This window comes from Podarcis muralis, chromosome 2, assembly GCF_964188315.1.
Source record: "Podarcis muralis chromosome 2, rPodMur119.hap1.1, whole genome shotgun sequence".
Classification (NCBI taxonomy): Eukaryota; Metazoa; Chordata; class Lepidosauria; order Squamata; family Lacertidae; genus Podarcis; species Podarcis muralis.
In genome coordinates, this window is record NC_135656.1 from 26,889,316 (window position 1) to 26,913,567 (window position 24,252).

At 44.0% G+C, this 24,252-nt stretch overlaps 1 protein-coding gene across 2 annotated transcripts; it reads left to right on the forward strand.

The window, feature by feature from the left end:
* Positions 1 to 5,853: 5,853 nt before the first annotated feature.
* On the forward strand, positions 5,854 to 24,100 carry COG1 (component of oligomeric golgi complex 1). Of its 2 annotated transcripts, XM_077924057.1 has the most exons (15): positions 5,854 to 6,276; positions 8,123 to 8,367; positions 10,514 to 10,695; positions 12,780 to 12,950; positions 13,050 to 13,206; positions 14,436 to 14,646; positions 15,667 to 16,455; positions 17,375 to 17,521; positions 18,580 to 18,741; positions 20,215 to 20,342; positions 21,301 to 21,409; positions 22,449 to 22,558; positions 22,649 to 22,727; positions 23,088 to 23,128; positions 23,939 to 24,100. In XM_077924057.1, the coding sequence occupies exons 1-15, from the start codon at positions 5,920 to 5,922 to the stop codon at positions 23,958 to 23,960; spliced, it is 2,910 nt and encodes a 969-aa protein (XP_077780183.1). In that variant the 5' UTR covers positions 5,854 to 5,919; the 3' UTR covers positions 23,961 to 24,100. The 2 variants fall into 2 exon arrangements, with proteins under 2 accessions (XP_077780183.1, XP_028576933.2); XM_028721100.2 differs by lacking the exon at positions 23,088 to 23,128 and having other exon boundaries at positions 5,855 to 6,276.
* The last annotated feature ends 152 nt before the right edge of the window (positions 24,101 to 24,252 follow it).

The following is a 24,252-nucleotide window of genomic DNA, read 5'->3' on the forward strand; positions in this document are numbered from 1 at the left end:
TGTCTGTTTTACAAAAAGATCCTGTGGTTGTTTTTTTCTAATAAAGTGGTGTGAATCAGAGTCATTTCCCTCCATTTTAAGGATCTTTAAGAAGAATGCCTGAATTTTCTTTCAAAATCCTATGGACTTGATTACATCCAGTGAAAAGAAAGTTACTTGGGACCACAGCAACTACTGTGCTTCCTGGGTGAGGGCTTAATAGTGCAGGTAATTTAGATATTGCAAGTAGGTAACTAGCAGCAGGTTGGGTTGTTGTTGTCCCCTCCAAAAAAAACATGTTGGGTTTCCCTTGGAAAGGATAAATCTGGATTAAATGGGGGGAAATGTTAATGCCAACAACACCATGTGTGCACTTGTGGAAAAAATTGCATCCGTGAGGAGCACACACCCCACACTAAACACCTATCTGGAAGCACCCAAATACATTGTGGTAAGTTACAGACATTCTCAGAAAAGTATATCCTCCCCTAGCATGGTTTAGTCCTTTTGGTATGAAGAAATGTTTAGAAGATTGCTCATCATACAAAGTCTGTGATACCCCAAATGACTGGTACATTAAAGTTTAACTGGTAATTGTTGCAGAAACGTTCGTAGGTAGCAGCCTATTTTGTAGTGTGCCTCATCCACCTGATGTACCGTAAGTCTGTGCACTTATATTGCAGTATGCTAGTCAATCTTTGAACAGCCATAGCACTCTGTTCTCCCCCCCCCCCACCCTCCAGTCCTTGAGAGTTTTGCATTGAACACAGTAAGACAACCAAGTAAATGTGATTTAAATTGAGTTGCCAATGTGACCTCACACCTGAAATCCTAAGACATTCCCTCTGGACTAGTACTGCAGCTGATGGATTATTATTTTTTTAGGGGTGGGGGTGTGGAAATCCTCCCCAGTGGCAATCTTTAAAGCTTCTGCAAGGGTACCAGACCCCAAAGCAACCAAAGATAATACTCTTTCTTCTGATAAAATGAGACATTTGTATTGGCATCTTTGTGTTTCTGGGGGGCATACGGAAACTTCCAAATTCTGTCAGGCATCATATAACCAGAAGCAGGAACTTGTTAAGCCACACATTGGGGAAATTCACTGAACACTTGTTACATTGCTTTCTCGTCCTCTCTCTCGCTGTCTGAGGCAGGATCAATCATTGCATTAACACAAGTGTCTTAACTAGAACATCTGTGCCCTAATTCAAGAGGTTCCTTCCAGGAAATCTCATGGATGAAAATAAAACCTGACAGGAGAGGCACTTCTTTGCTGAATCAATACATTTTAACCCTTCATATAATACTCATGATGGCAACAGGGAGAGAAAAGAAGGGAAATTCAAGAAAAGTAAAGAACATTTCTTGGTGGGTGGGTTGTGTCTCGCATGTTCGATTTCTGAAAGAGATATTATTTGACATTAATACTCTTACCTTATGCACACTGAAATAAGTCTAATTGACATAGGCCGATGATATACTTTTTAATGTTTTAAATATTAACCACCCAGATTGAAATCACAATAAGGAAAAGGCCTTTCAGACAAAAGAGACCCCATAAACAATCATCTCCTTGAGGCTCAAATTAAGCAGACACAGCATGGATGTATTTCTTTAGAAAACACAACTACTTTTTGCAAGGAGGCCAGGAATACAGGCTTGGAGTGAGAAGAAGCCAGGAGGCCCTGCTTTCCCGCCCAATGTCTCACCAGGGTGGTACATGCTCTGGTTTTCTCCCGCTTGGACTACTGCCGCACATTCTACGTGGGGCTACCTTTGAAGGTGACTCGAAAACTGCAATTAATCCAGAATCCAGCTGCTAGATTGGTGACGGGGGGCAGCTGCCGGGACCATATAACACTGGTCCTAAAGGATCTTCACTGGCTCCCAGTACGTTTCCAAGCACAATTCAAAGTGCATATCCTCCCTATTGGTGTGGATGTGACCAGGAAATAAGTTCCAGAGGATCTCTGTTTGCATGAACGGCTCAAGGTTGTGGAACCTGTTGCCCTCCATCAGTTGTTGGACTTCAGCTCTCATCGTCACTGACCACTGGCCATGTTGGCTGAGGCTGTTGGGAACTGGAGTCCAGCAATGTCTAGGGGGCTACAGGTCCTTGACCCAATAAAGAAAAGCACTTTGAGTACGTAAAAGGGTATTTTCTTTGAGGAAATATAAGGGTCCAAGAACTGGGAGAGATGACTGAGGGCAAGCTAATGGTCTGGGAGAGGGGTGTTTGCTCATCCTCACCGTCCCTCCGAAGCTGTGCAGAATGCAGCAAGGGCTCTAAAAACACACCCTGACACTGCCAGTTGCTTCGCTGTTTGCAGAAAGCAGAATGGCTTTCAGTCTATTAATGCATACCCCCTTCATGGGTGAGATTCATTAAGCATAATGGGTGCTTGTTCTTTGCAAGCCATGGGAGAGGATGTAGAAATGCTTTTTTGCTTTCGCAATGTGATTCTAAATAACCTAACAGCGAGAGATTGGTGCAAAGCAGTTGCCTTAACAATAGCCCTGGGAGAAGCCTTCTTTTGAAGGCGGGTGAGCATTGACCTTTCGTTCATACTCAGAAATGTGTTTGTGCAAACTGAAGGGGATGCCTCCACATTTTAAGTCCTGCAGCTTTCGATCCAGATTGTTTTGAGCATACAACGCTACTTACATTTTACTGTGTTCATGCATGTCACTCAATAAAAAGTGGCTTGAACAGCTTCGTATATATGTTTTTAATCTTGTTTAAATTTCCTAACCTCTTCCTTACCTGCCTACCTTTTATGTTTCAGCCGTCTGTAAAATTTCCTCTGCCTTTTGATTTTGTCGTGAAACTTTTATACATTCAACCACATTGTTTCGGTATACAACGTAACATCTTCAGGGAAAAGCAAATCTATTACATTATCTGCCAATTGATGGGGTGGAGGAGGAGGAGGAGGAGGAGGGAGCTAAATGTTTTTCTTTCTTTTATTTAAATTATTTTTGGAGGACATGATAAATAGTAGTAGTAGTAGTAGTAGTAATAGTAATAACAACAACAACAACAACAACAACAACAACAACAATAATAATAATTTATTTATACCCCGGTCAGAGCCAGGCTCAGGGCAGCTAACACCAGTAAAATTACAATTAAAAATAAAAGAAAAAATAAAATAAACCAATTTAAAATACATGATGCATTTTGCAGCCTGGTTAAACGCCTGTGAACGTATCTCCATCTAATGGCTTAGCCAAGTATTGCATGTTGCTTCAGTTGGAAGCAATGCTTTTCTGCACACAATGTAGTTTGTGAAATTCACTGTCACAAGAAGTGCTGTGGACCATCAGCTGTAAAAGGAGACCAGCCAGATCCATACTGAGGGGGTGGGGTGGGGACTATCAATAGCTATCAGCTTTATAGGGAGGCATTTTGCCTCTGAATATTGAGTTGCTTGGGTTCAGCTGTGGAAAGTGCTGTTAACTTTAAGCATTGCTTGTGGGCTTCTTGCTGGGATCTGCTTAGCAACTGAGGGAAGCAGGATGCTGTTGTGTTAAATGGTTCTTTGGCCTGTGCTAGAGGTTGTATGACTGTGGTAAGTCCTACGGTATATGCTCACTCATAACCTTTCTTTACTTTTCACTCTAGAAAGAGAGCAGCTTTTAATACAGTGGTACAGCGGGTGGCTGTACCACTATAAAGAGAGCAGCTTTTAATACAGTGGTACAGCGGGTAGGGGGACACGGGTGGCGCTGTGGGTAAAAGCCTCAGCACCTAGGGCTTGCCGATCGAAAGGTCGGCGGTTCGAATCCCCGCGGCGGGGTGCGCTCCCGCTGCTCGGTCCCAGCGCCTGCCAACCTAGCAGTTCGAAAGCACCCCCGGGTGCAAGTAGATAAATAGGGACCGCTTACCAGCAGGAAGGTAAACGGCGTTTCCGTGTGCTGCGCTGGCTCGCCAGATGCAGCTTGTCACGCTGGCCACGTGACCCGGAAGTGTCTCCGGACAGCGCTGGCCCCCGGCCTCTTGAGTGAGATGGGCGCACAACCCTAGAGTCTGTCAAGACTGGCCCGTATGGGCAGGGGTACCTTTACCTTTACTTACAGCGGGTGGCGCTGTGGGATAAACCACTTGCCGATCAGAAGGTCGGCGGTTTGAATCCCCGTGACGGGGTGAGCTCCTGTTGTTTGGTCCCTGCTCCTGCCAACCTAGCAGTTCAAAAGCATGTCAAGCGCAAGTAGATAAATAGGTACTGCTCCGGTGGGAAGGTAAACGGCGTTTCTGTGCACTGCTCTGCTTTGCCAGAAGCGCCTTAGTCATGCTAGCCACATGACCCGGAAGCTGTATGCCCGCTCCCTCAGCCAATAAAGTGAGATGAGCGCTGAAACCCCAGGGTCAGCCATGACTGGACCTAATGGTCAGGGGTCCCTTTACCTTTAGTTACTGACGCTTCAGGTTACATACTCTGCTAAACCAGAAATAGTACCTCGGGTTAAGAACTTTGCTTCAGGATGAGAACAGAAATCGCGCAGCAGCAGCGTGGCGGCAGCGGGAGGCCCCATTATATAAAGTGGTGCTTCAGGTTAAGAATAGTTTTAGGTTAAGAACGGACCTCCAGAATGAATTAAGTTCTTAACCCGAGGTACCACTGTAGAAGGGTGTGGTCGAGGGGTCGGCAACGTTTTTTGAGGCCGGTCTGGTCCAGTCCCCAGCAGACCTCTCAGTGGGCTGGAGTGTGTGTGCCCGTGCATGCGCTCAAGCTATTTCCGGCACTCTTCCGGGTTGGAAGAGTGCCGGAAATAGCATGTGCACATGCACACGGTGCTCCTCCATCGGCACTCTTCCAACCCAGAAGTCGGTTCCTGCGACGAGAAAAAAATGGCGCCGTGGCAAAAAACCAGGGGATGCCCATGCCGATCCATGGAACGCCATGGGCCGGTTCCAGGAAGCTCATGGGCCAGAAGCGGCCCATGGGCCCTAGGTTTCCGACCTTTGGTCTGGTCAATTTAGGTTACAAGTGGAAACTGTAACAAAAGGTTGCAGCATGGGATGCTTGTGTTCAGGGTTCTAGCTACTGTATCCTGCTTCCATTGCACCTTGTCAGTATTTAATGGCCTCTCTGCATGCTCAGACACCACTGGGTGCTTGTTCAAGTCAGTTGGTAAGTTCATTTTTCTCTTCTTCTTTGACAATCGCTTGTATAGGAGTAAGATTGTCTTCCATGAACACTAACTTAACAGGTAGTGCATTGATGCATCAGCAGAGTATGAAGAGCCCTGGAAAAGTCTTCAGAGGTTTCCTGTCCCAGCAGAGAAAGCTTCTTCTCCGGTTCAGGGAAAACTTCTCCCACACAGTTCTAAGTAACAAAGTGTTTATTGTCTTCAGATACAAGACAAAGCTAAACACTACTAAAACATTCCTGTTTAGACAGGCCTTACCCAGATGCTTAGAAAGGTGACTCAATGATAATCTGTTTTAGTATTTTACCTTACTGTATGTTTTAAAGCATGGTTGTGACTCTTTCTTGATATCACTGCTTTATCTTTTCTGTAAATCGCTTTGGGGTCCTTTTAAGTGGTGCAAAAATTTTAGGGTTTTCTTTTTAACATTTATGAAATAAAACTTTATTTTTTAAAAAAAAATTGTTTTGCAGATTTTTAGCTGTGCCTCGTCTACAGTTTCATCTGTACGCTGCTCACTTATAACTTAACCCAACAAACAGACGAAATAATATTGAGTTCGGAAGACGCTCGGTTCCCTTTAAGAGCCGAGAGGCAACGACTCTGCCCTACACAAAGATGGCGCCCGCGAGGCTGAACTCGTGGAAATCTCGCCTGCCCTTTCGGGCCGAGAAGTGCCCTTGCCCCTGTCAAAGATGGCGAACGCTGACACGTCAGAGGTGGGAGGCGGGAGGCGACGCGGCCCGTTCCGGCTGAGGGAAAGGCGGCGGCGGGACGACGACGATGGCGGCGGCCGCGGCTTCTGCCGAGGCGGCGGCGCTGGACGCCCTGAAGCGGGGCGGCCCGGGGGCGGCCGAGTCGCTCTTCGAGGCGCACGCGGTGGCGGAGCTGAGGGCCGTTGAGCGGCAGGTCCGCGCGGGCATCGAGGGCAAGCGGGAGGAGCTCCGGCAGATGGTCGGCGAGCGCTACCGGGACCTCATCGAGGCGGCCGACACCATCGCCGAGATGCGGCTCAGCGCCGAGCACCTCGTGGAGGCCGTGCGGGGGCTGCAGCAGCGGCGGGCCAAGGGGCGCTCCGGAGGGGGCGGGGGCGGCGCCCCTCATAACGGCCAGCCCGCCGCGCGGAGGCCGGCGGTTGAGGTGGGGACTTGCTGAGGGGCCCGGTGGGGGGAGGGCGCGTGGGGGTTCTTAAACCTGGCTCCCCCCAGCTGCTGTTGGTGGACTACAAGTGCATCACAGGTTCAGGAAATGGTCTGAGGAGATTGGGAAGCCATTACGTCGTTTAATACAGTGCTTCCCAATCTAATGGATTTATTTATTTTTTGGTTCGGGGTTGCAGCCAAAGTTGCTGAACTTTTTTTTTTTTATAAAGGGGATCCACCAAAGTTGTTGAATGGGCGTGTTACGGGTAAATTATATATATATATTACACACACACACACACACACATATACACGTATATATGTATATATATAAATACACACCCACATAATCATATATACACACATACACACCCCAAAAGGAGGACATGGCTACATCCTGCTGTTTTTGGACTACAACTCCTACTACCCTTGACCCTGCTGGCTAGGGAGGATGGGAGTTGTAGTCTCAACAACTGCTGGGGACTCAGGTTTGAGAAACACTAGACTACCCGCTTGGGGGGAGGGTTCCCCCAATTAATTAACAATTGCCTTTGTTCATTAGAAGCTTCCTACCCTAAATGAGGAAGCAGGAGAAGGTGTAAGTGCATTACAGGTGGTTCAGGAAATTATCTGGGGCAATGTGAAGCTGTTACGTTGTTTAAAGCAGTGTTTCCCAAACTTGGGTCTGCTTGGGGTTTCCTTTGTCTCTCTCCCTCCCCCCCCCCAGTTAATTAACAATTAACTTTGCTAGTTAGAGACATTCTACCCATCAAAATGTACAGTGGTACCTCGCAAGACGAAATTAATCCGTTCTGCGAGTCTCTTCGTCTTGCGGTTTTTTCGTCTTGCGAAGCACGGCTATTAGTGGCTTAGCGGCTATTAGCGGCTATTAACAGCTTAGCGGCTGTTAACGGCTTAGCAGCTTTAAGAAAAAGGAAACAAACTCGCAAGAACTTACAAGACGTTTCGTCTTGAGAAGCAAGCCCATAGGGAAATTTGTCTTGCGGAACGACTCAAAAAACGGAAAACTCGTCTTGCGAGGCATTCGTCTTGTGAGGTACCACTGTATTGAGGAAGCAGGAGAAGACGTAAGTGCGCTTACAGGTTCAGGCAGGGCTTTTTTTCCATTCGTAAATGAACAAGGGAGGTGTTTGTGGTGAGTTCTGGCACCTTTTTTTCCAGAAAAATAGCACTGGAATCATTCAGAAAATGATCTGGGTAATGCGAAGCTGTTACATCATTTAAAACTTGAAAAGTGAGTTAGTCTGGTCAGTGTTTTGATGGGTGAGCTCCTGGGTAAGTGTTCCAAAGTAAAAGATTAATAAAGCAAAGCAGAACCAATAAAGCAAAACAGAGGTGGGGACTAGGCTGGGTTTTTCGCCCTGGGTGAAGCCTCTAGAGGGGCACCATTGAGGCTTCCAGCCTGTGTTTGTGCATTTGCAAATACAGTATGTGGCGTTTGTGTGCCAAACTGGGTCTTTGTTCCCAGTGAAATAAAGCCTACTTTTGCCCCTGTAGCAAAGAGAGCTGATATGTGTTATGTTAACTTATACCCTAACCTCCATGATCGTATTATAAACTTTCTTATAAGTAGCTAGCTACCCATGTTGCCTATCTACTAGTGCAGCTCCTGCGGGAATCTTTTGTCCTTTTTGAGTTAGTAAAGATGGGTAAACTGTGTACTTAATATAACAAACCCTGTGGCATATAGTTGTATGAACTATAATTCTGGATATATGCTAGCAACATCTCCTCTTTTTCAAAACACTTTCAAGCCATGCTCCAGTAGTTTCTTTATGTGCATCAATTTATTTCATAGGGTGCACGTATTTTTCCCTACCTAGGCAGTACGCCAGTCACAGGAGAAGTTCTACTGTTTGGCAGCACAGATCCAACTACTACTGCAGATTCCTGAGAAAATCTGGAGCGCGATGGAATCCTCTCAATACTTATATGCCACCCAGTTGTACCTGCTATGCTGCCACCTCCAGCGCCTCCTGCAGCTGGATTCTTCTGGCACCAGCTACAGCCCAATTCTGGCACGTTTTCCTATCCTTGCACGACAAGTAGCTGCAGCTAGCCATTTCCGGTGAGTAGCCAGCCAATTTTTTCTAGTTCTAGCTTTGCTCATCTTGTTGCTGTGATGCATTAGCTGCATCATGATTGGATTACAGTAACACACTTAACGACAGGGCTGCCCTTGAAAACAACTTGAATGTTTCAGTTGCTGTGAAATGTTACCGCAAGTGCTGTTTGGGTTTGTTAGCTGCTTTGCGTGCCTTTGTGGAAAGTGAGATAAAATTTTTAATATTAATTTAAAAAGGCTTATTTTGAACAATAGGCCTTCCTCTCCCAAGAACTCTGATTTAGAAATGGTATCAGAGACACAAAAGATGCTAATACGTAGCTTAGAGAACTATAGTCCTGCAGTTTTGTCACTAAGCACAGAATAAGGTATTTTAACTGCAAATCTGTCAGTTTCCATAATATTCTGAGAATCTCTGCTATCTGATTTCTACCACCCATTGTTGTGAAGGATTTATGGCAAGCAATAAATGGGTGCAGCTCTTAAAACTTTAAAACCCAGCGGCGATGAGTGTATGCTTAAGGTGATGCTTAAGCTGCATAGCTTGGCTGTTGAACCTCTACAAGGAAGTAGAGAGTTCAAAAAATTAAACAAACAATATTCAAATTGTTTCCCGAGTTGCCGCTGAAAAATTAGTCTCTTGGATGTGTTCAGTTCTATCTCTTGCTTACCTTATGGAAAACTGAACCAAGTGTGTGTTGGTGATTGGATAGGCTCCCGAGGGCTACCAAATGTTCTGACATTGCAACAGAAGCAGGTGCATACACATTTCTGGTTTAGAAGCTGCAGCTCCAGTCAGTTTCTGCAACAGCTCCTCTGCCTTATGGCTAAGTCGAAAATATGATTGACTCCATTGCAGAGACTATCTGGAGCTATGTATTGCTTAGCCCTAGCTTTAGGATTATGTTATGCATGCAAATTACTGTAGAATCTGGGAGAAGGTTGTTTTGGTTGCACCAGAGCCATTTATTAAAACTTCCCTGATGTTTGAGTTGGACATTTCACATGAATATTGATTGCTTACTTTATACACACACACACTAAACACATACACATACACACACAATCTTCTAAATGGATTGCATCCACTCTAGACACTTGCTTCAGGTCATTCTGCTGATGGTAATCCGTTCCCTCGGAGGATTGATGATAAGCCTAAAATTAGTATGCTGTTATCTGAAGAAGTGTGCATGCACACGAAAGCTCATACCAAGAACTAACTTAGTTGGTCTTTAAGGTGCTACTGGAAGGAATTTTTTTTGTTTTGACTATGGCAGACCAACACGGCTACCTATCTGTAATTAGTATGCTGTGTTAGATTTGGTTGTCCATCTAGATTGGTGTTCTTTGTTTAGGTTTTTTTTTATCCAATACTTTTGGGAGAAGGAAGAAGATCAGGAACCTTTGAGACTGTACATTATATTTAGGTCTATCTCTGACCCTTATTGCTGTTGGCTTTATGAAATGTGTACTCCACACATGCCACTTTCCTGCCAAAGCACTAAAAATGTTGGATATAGTGATGGTTTAAAAAAATCTAACAGACATATTTTTTAAAAGAAAATAAAAAAAATAGAGTGAAAAGGAAGATAAGCATATACCTGCTGCAGTTCTGTACCCATTTGCCTTTGAGTAAGCTCCAATAATTAAGAGGGACTTCTGAACAGGATTGCGCAGTTGAGTGCCATCTCTTTCATACTGTACATAATGGAGTTACATAATTACCAGGCAGCATGGTCACTGCAGGAAACAGTTTTGGGAAGAGGGACCAGCTGAGCTGATGGTGGAAGACGCTTTTACTAACTTGCCCTTTTCTAATATGTGGCCAATTGGAATGGCTGCTGCTGAAGGCAATTCTAGGAAGAGAGGAGCAAACTGGAATTGGTCCTAGCCACGCTGATGGAAGGGGTTTGCATCCACAGCGTAATAGCTTTAATGTTGCTTTTTAGTCTATTAACATAGATCCGAGTTATTATTCACCCAAAGCTCCCTTCAGTTAGGCAAGAGAAGTAAAATAGCTACCACTTTCTTTATGATGTTATGCAGCTCTAAGCTATCATTTCCCACCCCTGACTCTTGTTTTGAACTTTACATTTCTTCATTGAGTGTTGCACACCTCTTGACGGTGCCTCATTTGTCTACCAATTAGGTCAACAATCCTACATGAGAGCAAGTTGCTACTGAAATGCCAGACCGTTTTGGACCAAGCCGTAGCAGAGGCATTGTGTTCAGCCATGCTTCTTGAGGGAAGTTCTCCACGCCAGGCTCTTGCAGACTTCCTGCTGGCCAGGAAATCTGCAATTCAGCAGCTTCTGGATCAGCCCCATCATGGTGAGTGCAAGCAAATTTTTCATCTAAATCAGTGTACAGTAACCTCGGGTTACGTACTGCCCTTGTTGCGTATCCTACAGGATACACACGCGGCAAACCCAGAAGTAATGGGAAGGCTTTTGACGCATGCGCAGAAGCAGGCTACCGCCACGTGCACCTGTGCAGAACAGGCACCTCTGGTTACAAATGTTTTGGGGTGCGCACGGACCCCCAGAACAAATTAAAATTGTATCCCGAGGTACCACTATACCATCTCAGGCCACTTCTCTGGTCTGAACCTTTGTTTCTTCCATCAGATGGACACTAAGCAGACTTATTCCTACACTGAATAAATGTCAGTGGCAATTTATTGATTTCAGAGATGTCAGTGTTTCCCCCACCCCATTAATAAAGTAATGGCTATATATCTGCCTTGTCTTTGGAGAAGTCACTAACAGTAGCTCACTTGAGACTACTGTAGTTTTGGGATTATTTCACAGCAATATTCATGTATGTTTCTAATCCTAAAGTAGAAGTAATAACTAGAAGGGTCTATTAACTAGCTGGATTGGATGTAAGGCCTTTTTTTAATATAGAGATGACTACTACTGTGGCCCAAACTTCAGGAAATAACCCAGATGAATCAATAAGTGAAAATATTACTGCCAGCAGGGAGGCCCACCAGTCGATGTTAGATTTCAGCAATTCTGGGGGCAAATAGTCTATGCCTGGTGCTTTATTATTTTTAAACTGTGAAATTAAGGTTCTTGGCCTCAGTTATAGATACTGGAGGGCAGTCTGGTAAGTTTTCCAAAGATTCTGGTTTTTGGTTGAACTCATCATCTTGCCCATGATAGAGTGATAATATTGCATCTGATAGTACACACTGGAACATTACACGTATTCTCCAGCAGGCCTGATATTGTATGCCAGAAGAGGCAGATGTCCTTATCATGAGGGGCCTTTATTAAGATATGCCAAGCGTGTTTTTCTGCTTCCTGTTTTTCCCCATCTTAGCAGGAGTTTATACTTCTGTCTGAGGGAGACATATTCATTAATTAAGAGGGGTAAATTAGAGTTCCTGTATTTACAGTAAACTCTCTTCAGCTGGCTTTTAGCCTGCTTGCACTCTTTGTCGAACCGGCTGGAAGATCCCATTGATCTTCCTGAGCCACTGTTCTTGATCTCAGTTCTCAAGTGGTCTTGCAACCTGTCAATCAAAATCTTAAATAAATTTATAGCCTCAGCAGCAGAGGTAACTGAGATAATAGCAGTATGAATAGTCCTTAAGTCATCTGCATGAAGGTGAGTCAGCGCTAGATTGAGTACTGGTGTCCACTTAATTCTATTGCCTGCAGGAACACCTAAGTTTGCATTAGAGATAAATTGAGTTTTGGGGGGAGAATTGTTAAAGTTAGAATCTTAGAATCTTAAGAGTTGGAAGGGAACCAAGGGTCATCTAGTCCAGCTCCCTGCAATGCAGGAATCTCAGCTAAAGCATCCATCACAGATGGCCATCCAATCACTGCTAAAAAGCCTCCAAGGAAGGAGAGTTGACTACCTCTCGTGGGAGTCTGCTCCACTGTTGAACAGCTCTTACTTTCAGAAGGTTTTTCCACTTGTTTAGTCTTAAATCTACTTTCCTGTAACTTGAAGCCATTGCCTCGAGTCCTGCCCTCCAGGAGAAAACAAGCATGCTCCCTCTTCCATGTCACAGTCCTTAAGATATTTGAAAATGGCTATCATATCTCCTCTCAGTCTCCTCTTTTCCAGGCTAAACATACCCAGCTGCTTCAAGCGCTCCTCATAAGGATTAGTTTCCAAACCCTTGATCATCTTGGTTGCCCTCTTCTGCACATGTTCTAGCTTGTCAACATCCTTCTTAAATTGTGGTGGTTGTTTGGATAACATTTTAAAACTGCTGTTTCTCCTCCCCTGCCCCCAGTTGAATTTTGAGGATATGGAAATATGTTAACCATCAAATGATCCTTTTTTTCTTTGCAACCCAGGGCAGCAGTTGCAACGCAGAAGGTGTCTATCTATGAGCACAATATTTCTACCTAGCAAAATGGCTGCTATTATTCACTGGCTCTTTTTTTAACCAGATGCTGGCATTAAAGCGCAAGTTTGTTCCTTGGTGGAGCTGCTAGCCACAACCCTGTATCAAGCACATGCCCTCTTCTATTCCCTGCCAGAGGGAATGCCTCCAGACCCATCTCTTCCCTGTGGCTTGCTCTTCTCAACCCTGGAGACCATCACAAGCCAGCATCCAGCAGGTGAGCAGCAAAACTGGTAGGGACTATGCAAAATTAGCATGTTATCGCTGGTCAGGGCCTAGTTTAATCCTCAGTAGCCTGACCTCTTTTCTCCCCTAGGTAAGGGCATCACAGCTTTGAAGGAAGAAACCAAGCTGAGCAGCTCATTCAAATATTTGCCATCTTCCATCGCAGAATTCCAGCCAACACTCAGAACTCTGGCACATCCTATTAGCCAGGATTACCTTAGAGATACACTTCAGAAATGGATCAATATGTGAGTCTGAGGAACTAGCTTTGCCATCGTGATCCGATTGAAAAGCACATTGCCTGGTCCATTGTAGACTTGGGTAAAACTCTGGTTGTGTGAAAATCATTGTGGTTGCCAGTGCTTTTTTCCTTTAAAAATGTTTAGGGGTACTCTCATTCCGTCTGAGACTCAGGAAACACTGTGGCAGGAAATGAGGTCGCCATTGGGGGTAGCAATGGAACTCATGTTTCACCGTGCTAGAGAAGAAACTAAAAAAAATTTTAAAAATTAGTTTCTTCACCCGTTAGATTCACAAAATGTTTAGGGGTATGCGTACCTCTGCTTACCCCCAGAAAAAAGCACTGGTGGTTGGTACTGATTACCTGAATTCCATAGATTGAACAAATTAAGAAAAAGATGCAGCTTTCAAAAGTGTACCTAGATATTTCTTAGCACCCTAACGATTGTGGAATATGGCCTTCTGTTGGTCTCATTTGCTTCCTGCTGCCTCTGGGTTCTCTGGGATAATTCTGGTCCATCTGGCAGCCCTAACTAACCAGGTAGTGCTGCCTTCTCAGCATCATTGTACCTTACCTTGGTCGGATTGGGGTCCACAGGTTTATAGGTGAAGTCAATCTGGCATTCCTGTCAGTGCACCTGCACAGTCCCAACTTTGTCTTTGTCCTGCCCCATTTCAGCTCTGGGTAAGGTGTAGCAATGGAAAGTCATTTTAGTTGCTCCACCCTACCACCCAAAAATTGTGCTTTAGTTTTCTGTCACAGCAAGGTGGACATTTGAACTATTTATTCTCTTTGTCATGATCAATTTAAAAGGGTACCCTTCCTCTTATGCTCCAGTCACCACACAAGTGGAGGCTCAATATATTCGAACTCTCTTCCTGAGAACACTGCTGTGTTAAAACACTAGTGAAATATAAGTGCCTATTTTGAGTTCTTCATAATTTCATCTGTATTTACAAGATTGTGACACTTCACCTACCCATCATCCTTAGTTCAGGGAGAGTGTGAGTTTATCTTTACCCTTTGCCATCACATTGGTTCCTAGTTGCGCTTGCTTGACCCTTCTTGTACCTGATTCAGTAAAGGCCACAATTCATGTAAGCAGATGAGTATTTTTCAATGCAGCTTTTAATTACTATGCAGGAAGAAGTAGTGGCTCTGCAATTATTGTGTAGGGAAAAGTAACTCCCAAGGGAGTCCTTCAGGCAGCGACTCATCTCCTAGCATTTCTTTCAGGTGCAATGATGACATCAGATCTGGGATCACAAACTTGCTGGTTTATGTGAAGAGCCTTAAAGGTCTGGCTGGAATTCGTGATGCTGTGTGGGAACTGCTCACCAGTGAGTCCATGAGTCAGAACTGGGAGACAGTATGTCACCGACTCCTTGACAAACCCATCTTTTTTTGGGAAGATTTGTTACAACAGCTTTTCTTGGACAGATTACAGGTAATGTTGTCACAGTTGGGCTAGGTAGCTTAAAGGTTAACAAACTACAGTGGTGCCTCGCAAGACGAAATTAATTCGTTCCGCAAGTTTTTTCGTCTTGCGATTTTTTCGTCTTGCGAAACACGGTGTCGGAAAAGTTTTGGAAAAGCTTCAAAAATCACCAAAGTCTTCAAAAACCTCAAAAAAGGCTACCACACCGCGTGCTATGAGTTGCTCCTCGAAGTCAAGTCGCAACTGTATTAACGGTTTTAAGAAAAAGGAAACAAACTTGCAAGACGTTTCCATCTTGCGAAGCAAGCCCATAGGGAAAATCGTCTTGCGAAGCAACTCAAAAAACCAAAAACCCTTTCGTCTTGCAAGTTTTCCGTCTTGCGAGGCATTCGTCTTGCGAGGTACCACTGTAAGCCAAAATATTATTTGCCATGGAAATTGAGCTTTTTGGTTTTGGACAATAGCTACTCCTGTGTAGGACTAGTTCAGAGATGTTTGTGATGTATTAGGAAATTTCCACTCTGGTTCTCTTTATGTGTAAAGGGAACTTTGTTCAGAATAGAACTATCATCTGATTCTTATCATTTGTAGCAAAATATTGAAGCATCCACAAGCTCTTGTTTCCTCCTAACCCACGCTGGATGAATTATTCTTATAATAATTGTATATAATTATAATACTGTATATGTATTCTTTATACCTGAGTACATCTTCCTGTTTACTTTCTAGAGATCTGAAACCCATTTGACTGCATATTTGGTAGCAATATACTTTTTATGCTTACCACTTTTCCAACTTGGTCTAACTGTGCATTGGTTCCTTTGACATCAATTTTGAGTGGAACTTTGGGAAGAACTTTGGGGGTTAAAAGGGGTGCAGATCTCAAGGACATTCCTCAAAACCTGAATGTTGGAGTTTATGTACACCCTGCTATTTCCTGCTATGTCTTAAAAGCATTCCCATGCTTCTGGTTGGGTCTGTGGTGATGCACCAGCTTTTGTCTCTGTGTAATGAGTTTTTCTTTTCCAGACGCTGACAAAGGAAGGATTTGATGACATCTCCAGCAGCTCCAAGGAGCTCCTTGTTGTGTCTGTACAGGAGCTTGAAGCCAAGGTTGATGCATCTGCCCACAACAAACATATGCTATTTGAACATAACATGGCCTCTTTCTTATGGTCAGAGAATCCAAATGACTTGCCACCCGATGCAGCCTGGATCAGTGTGGCGAACCGCAGTCAGTTCACCAAGAGTGGGTTATCCATGAAGGCCCAGGCCCACAGCCCACGAGTTCAAAGCTTCTGCAGCGCTCTGGATTCCAAGCTGAAGGCCAAGTTGGAGGACCTTCTGTCCTACTTGCCCTCTGACTCCTCTCTGCCTAAGGATGCTCTGCGTGTTCAACCCAGGAACTCTGCCTTTGACAGGTTTGCTGATGCAGGCACAGTAGAAGAACTGTTGCGCAGCCACTGCATCGGCTGTGTGGATTATGTGCTGGGTTGTGTTAGGGAAGAGCTGCATCAGGCTCAGGATGTACTTCAAGGATGTGCAGACGCTTTGCACAACCCCAAAATCAACACCGTTCTCTTCATGGCACGGCTCTGCCGATCGTTGGGGGAGTTATGCCCGCATTTGAAGCAGTGCATTCTGGGTAAATCAGGTTACACAGAAAGTGTTCTGAGGGAGCCTTGGCCTTTGAAAAAGGTTGGGAAAGGGAAAACTCAAGAGGTGAATCCCATAAAGGCTAAATGGCAAGAATTAAAAGAACGGTTGCTGCAGGATAGCCTGTCTGCCTATCGGATTTGGAGCACAGCTGTTGCTAAAGTGAGTGTCTGTCTTGAAGGTGGTGGGATATCCCTTTCCTCTTGTGCTTTGGCTTGTTTTTTTACTGCATCCAATGCCTCCCACCTTACCATAAGAACAAATGCTTTGTGTGTGGCAGGGGTCAGCAACGTGCGGCCCCTGGGCTGGAAGTGGCCCACGGAGGCCGTTTAACCGGCCCACGAGCTGCCCCAGAACCGAGCCGCCTGCTCAGCAAGTCCCGGTGCACTGCACTAAACTGGCGCAGTGGCTCGCTTCAGCGGTGCTGGAAATCATGTCTGTGCATGCACAGATGCCGGAAATCACAGGAGTGCGTGCGATCCGGCCCACGGAGGGATCTCTGTAGGACCGATCAGGTCCAGGCAAGGTAAACCTTGCCGACCCCTGGTTTGTGGGGACCCTGTTAGTAGATGTTTGAAATCTGCAACAGATTGTAAAAAGGCAGGGAAATGTCTGAGCAGTATTCTCTTGTGTGCAGAAATGTCTTGAATTCTACTAGAATGCAATGAAGATCCTTGGCTTTTCCATGTTTCCTCACCAGAGCTGTGACACGACATTTAGCTCAGATAGCAAAGCAGGATTTGGCTAAAATCAGGGCTGATTATGCCTATTTTTTCCATGCTTCCCTCCATATCCGTGTCTGCCTCTCAACATGCTACGGCCAAACAAATTGCTTCACAGAATAATTAATTTTTGGTAGAAATAGTACTAAAATAAAATAAAGGATTTGAAATGAAGGAATGGAATTTGGTAGGACACTTATGGTGCCAGAATGGCAAATGGCAGTTTTCAGAAATTTCATATGTGAAAAATGATGCTGTGATAGTTGCATGCTGACAACCTATGGGTCCCAAATCTCACTTGGGCATAAAAAGATTGGTTCTGATGCTCTCCTACTGCTGTTATTTGTATTTTACACTAGGTCCTGGTTCAGGGGTTCACACAGTCGTTGTTAAAGGGTCAAGCTGGATCCATTCTGGCAACAGCCACCAACTGGGAAGAGATTGAAATTGAAGAAGAGACCGAGACTGGAAGCAGTGTAAAGTCCAAGATACGGCTCCCTGTGCAGGTGGGTGGAAAGCAGTAGGATGCACACCAACAGTTAGTCTGTACAGTGTTCGCAGTTTACATATGGGAAAGGGGAACTGATACTCAAATGTGCCCAATAACCCAGTAGCAGAGCTGAGACTGAAGCCCAGATCTCCTCAGTGCCTTTTCTGAGAAGATTGGGGAATGTTACAAAAGTGGGGTTCTGATAGCCACTTGGTTTGATTTTCTTTTTTCCCCTGATCATACCTCTAGAGAAGAGGAATGACAGTCATTAGGATCCAGCACCTGCCTCCAGTTTCAAGTGGACTGGAAGCATAGAAGCCCCACTTCTTTCCTCTTATCTCCCTGTCAAAATAAGTGATATTCATTCATACTAAGAAGGCACATTTAGTACCAACTTGTGTTGTCGAGTCTTAGAAATGTATAGATTTTGATGACATAGTTTAGAAGGTTCATATGTAGACTTAACCTGGTGGAGGGTGATTTATAGCAAGAGTGGCTAACCTGTGGTCTTCCAGAAGCTGTTAGATATACAGTGGTGCCTCGCAAGACGAAAAGAATCTGTTCCGCGATTCTCTTCGTCTAGCGGTTTTTTCGTCTTGCGAAGCAACCCTATTAGCGGCTTAGCGCTCTTAGCGGCTATTAAAGGCTTAGCGGCTTAGCTGCTAAAAGGCTATTAGCGGCTTAGAAAAAGGGGGGAAAGCGAAAAAAAAATCGCAAGACTAGCAAGACGTTTCGTCTTGCGAAGCAAGCCCATAGGGAAAATCGTCTTGCGAAGCAACTCAAAAACGGAAAACCCTTTCGTCTAGCGGGTTTTCCGTCTTGCGAGGCATTCGTCTTGCGGGGCACCACTGTAGCTTCCATCTTCCCTGATTACTGAGCATGCTGGCAAGGGCTGATGGGATTTGAAGTCCAACATCTGGAGGGCCACAAGTTGCCACCCTTGATTTGTAATACCACTTTATGCAGCTCAGGGGAATTGTCACTGTCAAAAGGAGTATGGAGCTGGCAAAGTAAAAAACAAACACTTGTCCTTTCAAGAAAATATAACGTTTCCACCACTGGTATTCTTCACAGCCATCATGGTGCGTCCACTCCCTCCTCTTCAGTTTGTGCCAAGAAGTCAATCGAGTTGGAGGCCATACCCTTCCCAAGGTCACCTTGCAAGAACTACTGAAGAATTGTATGACTGAAGTATTAGCCGGCTATGAAAAATTGTCAGGAGCGAGCCAGGAAAAGGTGCGTTGTTGGGGGTCTGTGGACCACTGCACAGTGTTTGACTAGATTGATAATCCTGCTCCAAGTGTGTATTCAAAAACCCAGGAAATGAAAAATGTGAATTGTCAAGAGCAAAACTATTGATTGGCTCCCGCTTTGCAAGGCTCGCTCATGGGGAAAGTTCTAACGCAGGAGCAGCCAATGTGGTGCCCACAGATGTTGCTGAGCTCAGTGCCTATCAGCCCCAGTCAGTGTAGCCAGTGGTTCAACAACATTTGGAGGGTGACACATTCTGTCCCTTCAGACCATCTCGCTAGTTGAAAAAGCGAAGGATGTATCTTTTGGGACTTTAATTGCACTGGGTTGTCACTAACCAAGTTGTACTCAGAACAGACCACTGAAAGTTTTGTCAAGTTGCTTGGAGACCTTTTTGTGTAGCAATAAACTATTTAAGTTCAAGTAAATAATAAAAAATTATAGGCCTAAATTGCTCATGTCCGTTAATTTCAGTGGACCTACTCTAAGAATCAGTAATGTTGGCTTACAGCAAACCATTTGTCCTTGCGCATTTTCATAGCAGCACTTGAACTCCCAGGTCAGTACTAAAAAAGTATACTAGAAGCCTGATAGTATCTTTGCCCATGAATAAATCTGATTGGAATTGGCGCTACTTACAAGTATGTATGCGTTGGACTGTGGCATTAATCTTGCTTTCACCTCTTCTATAGAAGACAGCCAATCTTAGAGCAGCTCAGTTAACATATGGCAGGATTCACCTAACTAGTCCAGTCAGCAGAAGCCCTACATAACAGGGCTCCCCTGCCACCTGCAATTGGCTTGGGATGGGAGAACCCTCAAAAAAGCAAGCAGGGAGAGGGGAGGGGTAGTGTTCTGTCTGGCAAGCTGAAATACTTGCACAGAGGAAATGATTGGAAGAGTAACATGTTGAATTGCACCCTGAGTGGAGACCCTTCTCCATGCAATGATCTGACATTTTATGGGGAAGCATCTGAATGATGCAACCACAGGAGCAGGTCAGATTACGTGGGTCTTTCTCATAGAGTTGAAGTTCTTAATGGGAGAGGGTATGATTCCATGGGGAAAACCTGTATGTTTGTAACAGTGCGAGATCACTTTGCATGCTCGCACACAAGCAGTTACAGGTAACTCTAAAATACGGGCACTGAATAAATTGAGATGTTCTACAACTGTCCGTGCTCTACCTTCTGTATGTAAGTGCTGCGATTCTTTGGCTATCTCTGCTATGAGATTTAAAATAAAAAAAACAAAAATCCAGGTTCACAGGGGCCTAATAAACATTTTCATAGATTAGTGTGATTATCAGGGGACTACTTTTAGTATTTTGGGCACAGGACCACATGATCTAGATGCTTAAAGTGATTGTTGATTAAACTTTAAATATATGTGAGGACTGATGGCCTAGGCATTTGCTTAAGAATCAGCCTTATTTTTCCTTCCCCTACCTGTTTCTAGAAAGAAGGGAAGTTACCCATCACTCAGAACAGGGCGTTGCAACTCTTGTATGATCTTCGGTATCTGAATATAGTCCTGACAACTAAGAGTGAAGATATGAAAGGCAGCAGAAACAAGCAGGATTCCAGGTACAGTGCTCTGTCGAGAGTTGAGTGTTTTCAACGGTGGGTTTATTTTTTACTCCCTTTGCAAACCTCAAAATGTTACTGCATCCTTTGTGCTCCAGTCACCTTGTACTGATATATCAGTGTGTATGTGAGGCTACACGTAGGGCTAGTAGGCTCAGACTTGCTTGCCTAGATATCTCAGCTATTTTCTCTCACCTGTGCAGAGCTGAATCTAGGTAATTTAACATTTTCCTACCAGCTGTGATTGTAACCACTACTTACTAAAAGTCAGTGCTGTTCATGGATTGATAATAAATTACGCTGAAGGGATAGGTAATACACTTTTGGATGCAGATCAGTCCATAGCTTAGGGCAGGGATACAAGCAGATGAGGCTGGCTGGAGGAAAACCAAGCAAACCTGTATCTCACTCTTTCCATTTGCAGAAAGAAGGAGCACTAGAAGAGGGCCCACAACAGCAATCATGAGTAGCAAGATGCTCCCCAAATTCTGTAATCTGTGCATAAAGTTTTGTAACAGAACAATTCTTAAATAAGGAGCCATTTAACAGAAATCCTTGTCAGAAATCTTGCAGATCTGTACACACAGGGCACAGCAGTGATTCCAGAAAGGGGGACAGTCTCAGTAGTTTCAAGGAAAGGTTACATTAAGGCAGCTTGTTAGAAACAGGGCAACTTGCTATATAAAATGTATTTGGAACATTTTAAGTTATTCCTCTGGCTTGTAAGGCATCAGTTCAACTGTAACCGGAAACCAGAATTTAGCTTTAAAAATGTTAAACTCTGTTCTCATTGCATTAATGGACTTTTAAATAGCTCAGCACAGGATCCTGTTAATCATTCCATTACTATGGTTGGAAAATGATTGAATGCCTGCTTTTTGTTTTCACATCAGTCTTTTCTTGTTGACTGTCAAAAATGTATCTCTGTCCGATATAAGCATTACTCCCTCTGTTTCAGAATTGAGAAAGAGATAGACTTTCTGGAAAGTTATATAGATCCCTTCGACTTGGATGTCTTTACACCACATTTAAACAGCAACCTTAATCGTCTGGTGCAGCGGACCTCTGTAAGTTCAGGCAAAAGAACATAACTGTTGCAATTATGTTTGGCTACTGTACTTAAAGATAGGGTGCTTTACTTGGTAACACATAGAAATGGTCTTTTGCACTTTGTTCCTTAGCAATTCATAGAACCAGTACAATAATGAAAACCAAGGGGGAAAGGGTTGTGTATGTATACAGTTGGATAGTGGTATAAGCATGTAAGCACAATTTAGGGTACACTTTGATCATGCAGTCCAATAGTTCTCAATTATTTGCAGCACTCAGAATCAAAGCATCGTTTGTTTCCTGAATAACCAAAACCAAAAATATCCCATGAGATTGTATGGATTTTATCCTTGGAAGTTCATGCCTCATAGTAGGCAAACACCTATCCCCAAGTGATATAAAAGTGAACCTGAAATCCTGGGGGAGAGGGAAACGTTTGTTTTAAACACACATGGCCAGGTTGACAGTTAAGAGTTTGCCTTGTGTTTGTTTAAGGGTACCAGACAGAGGGCCTTCTCGGTAGTGGCACCTGCCCTGTGGAACGCCCTCCCTTCAGATGTGAAGGAAATAAACAGCTATCTTCTCTTTAAAAGACATCTGAAGGCAGCCCTGTTTAGGGAAGTTTTTAATATTCAATGCTGTATTGTTTTTAACACTTGATTGGAAGCCGCCCAGAGTGGCTGGGGAGACTCAGCCAGATCGGCGGGGTATAAATAATAAATAATAATAATTATTATTACTTCCTTTGCTGCTTTCCAATCTAATAAATCCTATTTCTGGTTCACTGAGCACTTGGCAGTTACATCTACAGTGGTACCTCGGGTTAAGAACTTAATTCGTTCCAGATGTCCATTCTTAACCTGAAACTGTTCTTAACCCGAGACACCACTTTAGCTAATGGGACCTCCTGTTGCCGCCGCCACACAATTTCTGTTCTCATCCTGAAGCAAATTTCTTAACCCGAGGTACTATTTCTTGGTTAGCAGAGTCTGTAACCCAAGGTACCACTGTACTGCCACCACAACCAAGCAATTACCTTTTTCTGTGCTCCTCTAGGTCCTGTTTGGCTTATTAACAGGGGCAGAGAATCAGTACACCAGCCGAAGCAGTAATTTAACTTCTCAAGAATTACATAACATCCTACCTCTAGCATCTAGTCAAATCAGGTAAGTGACTCACGCTATAGGCAATAGGAAGTCTGTGAAACAAAGCACGTGGGGGTGCAAAACATCTTACCACTTTTTTCTTTTTTTCAGATTTGGGCTGTTGCCACTCAGCATGTCAAGCTCACGCAAGACTAAATCAGCTATGAGAAACACTGAACAGAAGGCTCAGGTTTGTTCCTTTATTCTACCTTATGGTTTTCTTCACTCTTGCCAACTGTTTAGTTGCACTGGTAATGGTAATGCTAATGCTAATATTTTCCTAGGGAGCCCAGGGTGCTGTTGTTAGTTTTTTTTTTTTAAAAATCAGAAACTCATGCCACAATTTCCTTTGGACACTTCAGGAGTAGCATATACTTTTCTAGGTTTGAAGATGAATTCGTTAAATAGTTTGTCAAATTGTGTATAGGAGTCGATAGCAACATTAGCATATATTGTTAGTACAGACTTGCACATTGACAGCTTATCTCTAATAATAGTAAGGTATGTTAAAGGAGTGATTAATCTAACTGTCTTGTACCCTTCATTCTAGTATGATGCTGACCAAGTAACCCCTGAAGAAATCTTGCTGGGGTATTAATGCATGTGTGAATTGAGTGGCTTCCTCTCCTTTGTAGGCTTCTGTGCTAAGGCTTGCTTATGTAGCTATAGAACTTGATAGCTGCTGTCAAACTTACCAAGTTTACATATGAGAAATTGACTGCATACTAGCAGCTGGCATGGGTTTCCTTCTGTATTGCCATGCAACTACAGCCTAGAAGCTGCTGCAGGGAAGGGTGGACAAAGAGGTCTAAAGTTCTCAGTATGTAAAGAAATTCACATGTTAAATATCAGAAGCATCTGTTGCTATGGCAGGGTTATGTTTGGACATATGTTGCACATACATTTTAATGAACCTAATTTTAGACTAAAATGAACTGACTGGTAATGTAAGACTACTACATAAGCAAAACTGCCTCCCTTTCTGCTTGCCATTATGATGCTCCTTCCCTGTAGGAATAGAGTAAGCCTTTCAAAATAAGGGAAAGCTACTACTGTAGGTAAGAAAATGGACTTAACATGTCTGCCCGCTTACCTAGGAAGTTATTGATGGTTGCCGTAAGTGGAGTTGGGAGTAGGAGGCACTTTGAGCAGCAGACTGTGTTTCTGTGTCTCAAAAGCCTACAAGGGAAGTGTAAAATTTCCTGAGCACGCCAAAAGGCTTCAAGGCAAGGGTGATTGTTTCTACAGTTCTCTCTGCTACACAGAGAACTGCACATATTAACCACCACCCCCACCCCGGTCTGGTTTTATGTAGCTACTAATGAGCCTGCTCTGAATGCAAGCCAGCTTAAAAAGAAGAAAGCCTAGGAGGTTACTGACTTTCTTTTGCTAATTTAACAGATCCCAGCTGCTTCCCTTCTAAGAGCAGAAGAGACGTTCCGCCCTGGCTCCCTGTTCAGGCAGCTTGCAGCTGAGGAGGAGGACACAGCAGCACCATCTTTATTTAAACTTGGCTGGCTCTCTAGCATGACCAAATGATTCAATAAAATGTGAATGATTGTACTTTTGGCATTGTAAAAAGCATCTACTTCAGCATAACTTAACGGAGTGGAATTTAAGTTTTGGTACTTACTGCCAAAGAGACTGGACCCTTGCTTAGGTAACTTGAAGCTATTAACAGAAAACATCTATTTTATAGCTATTGGGTATTAAAA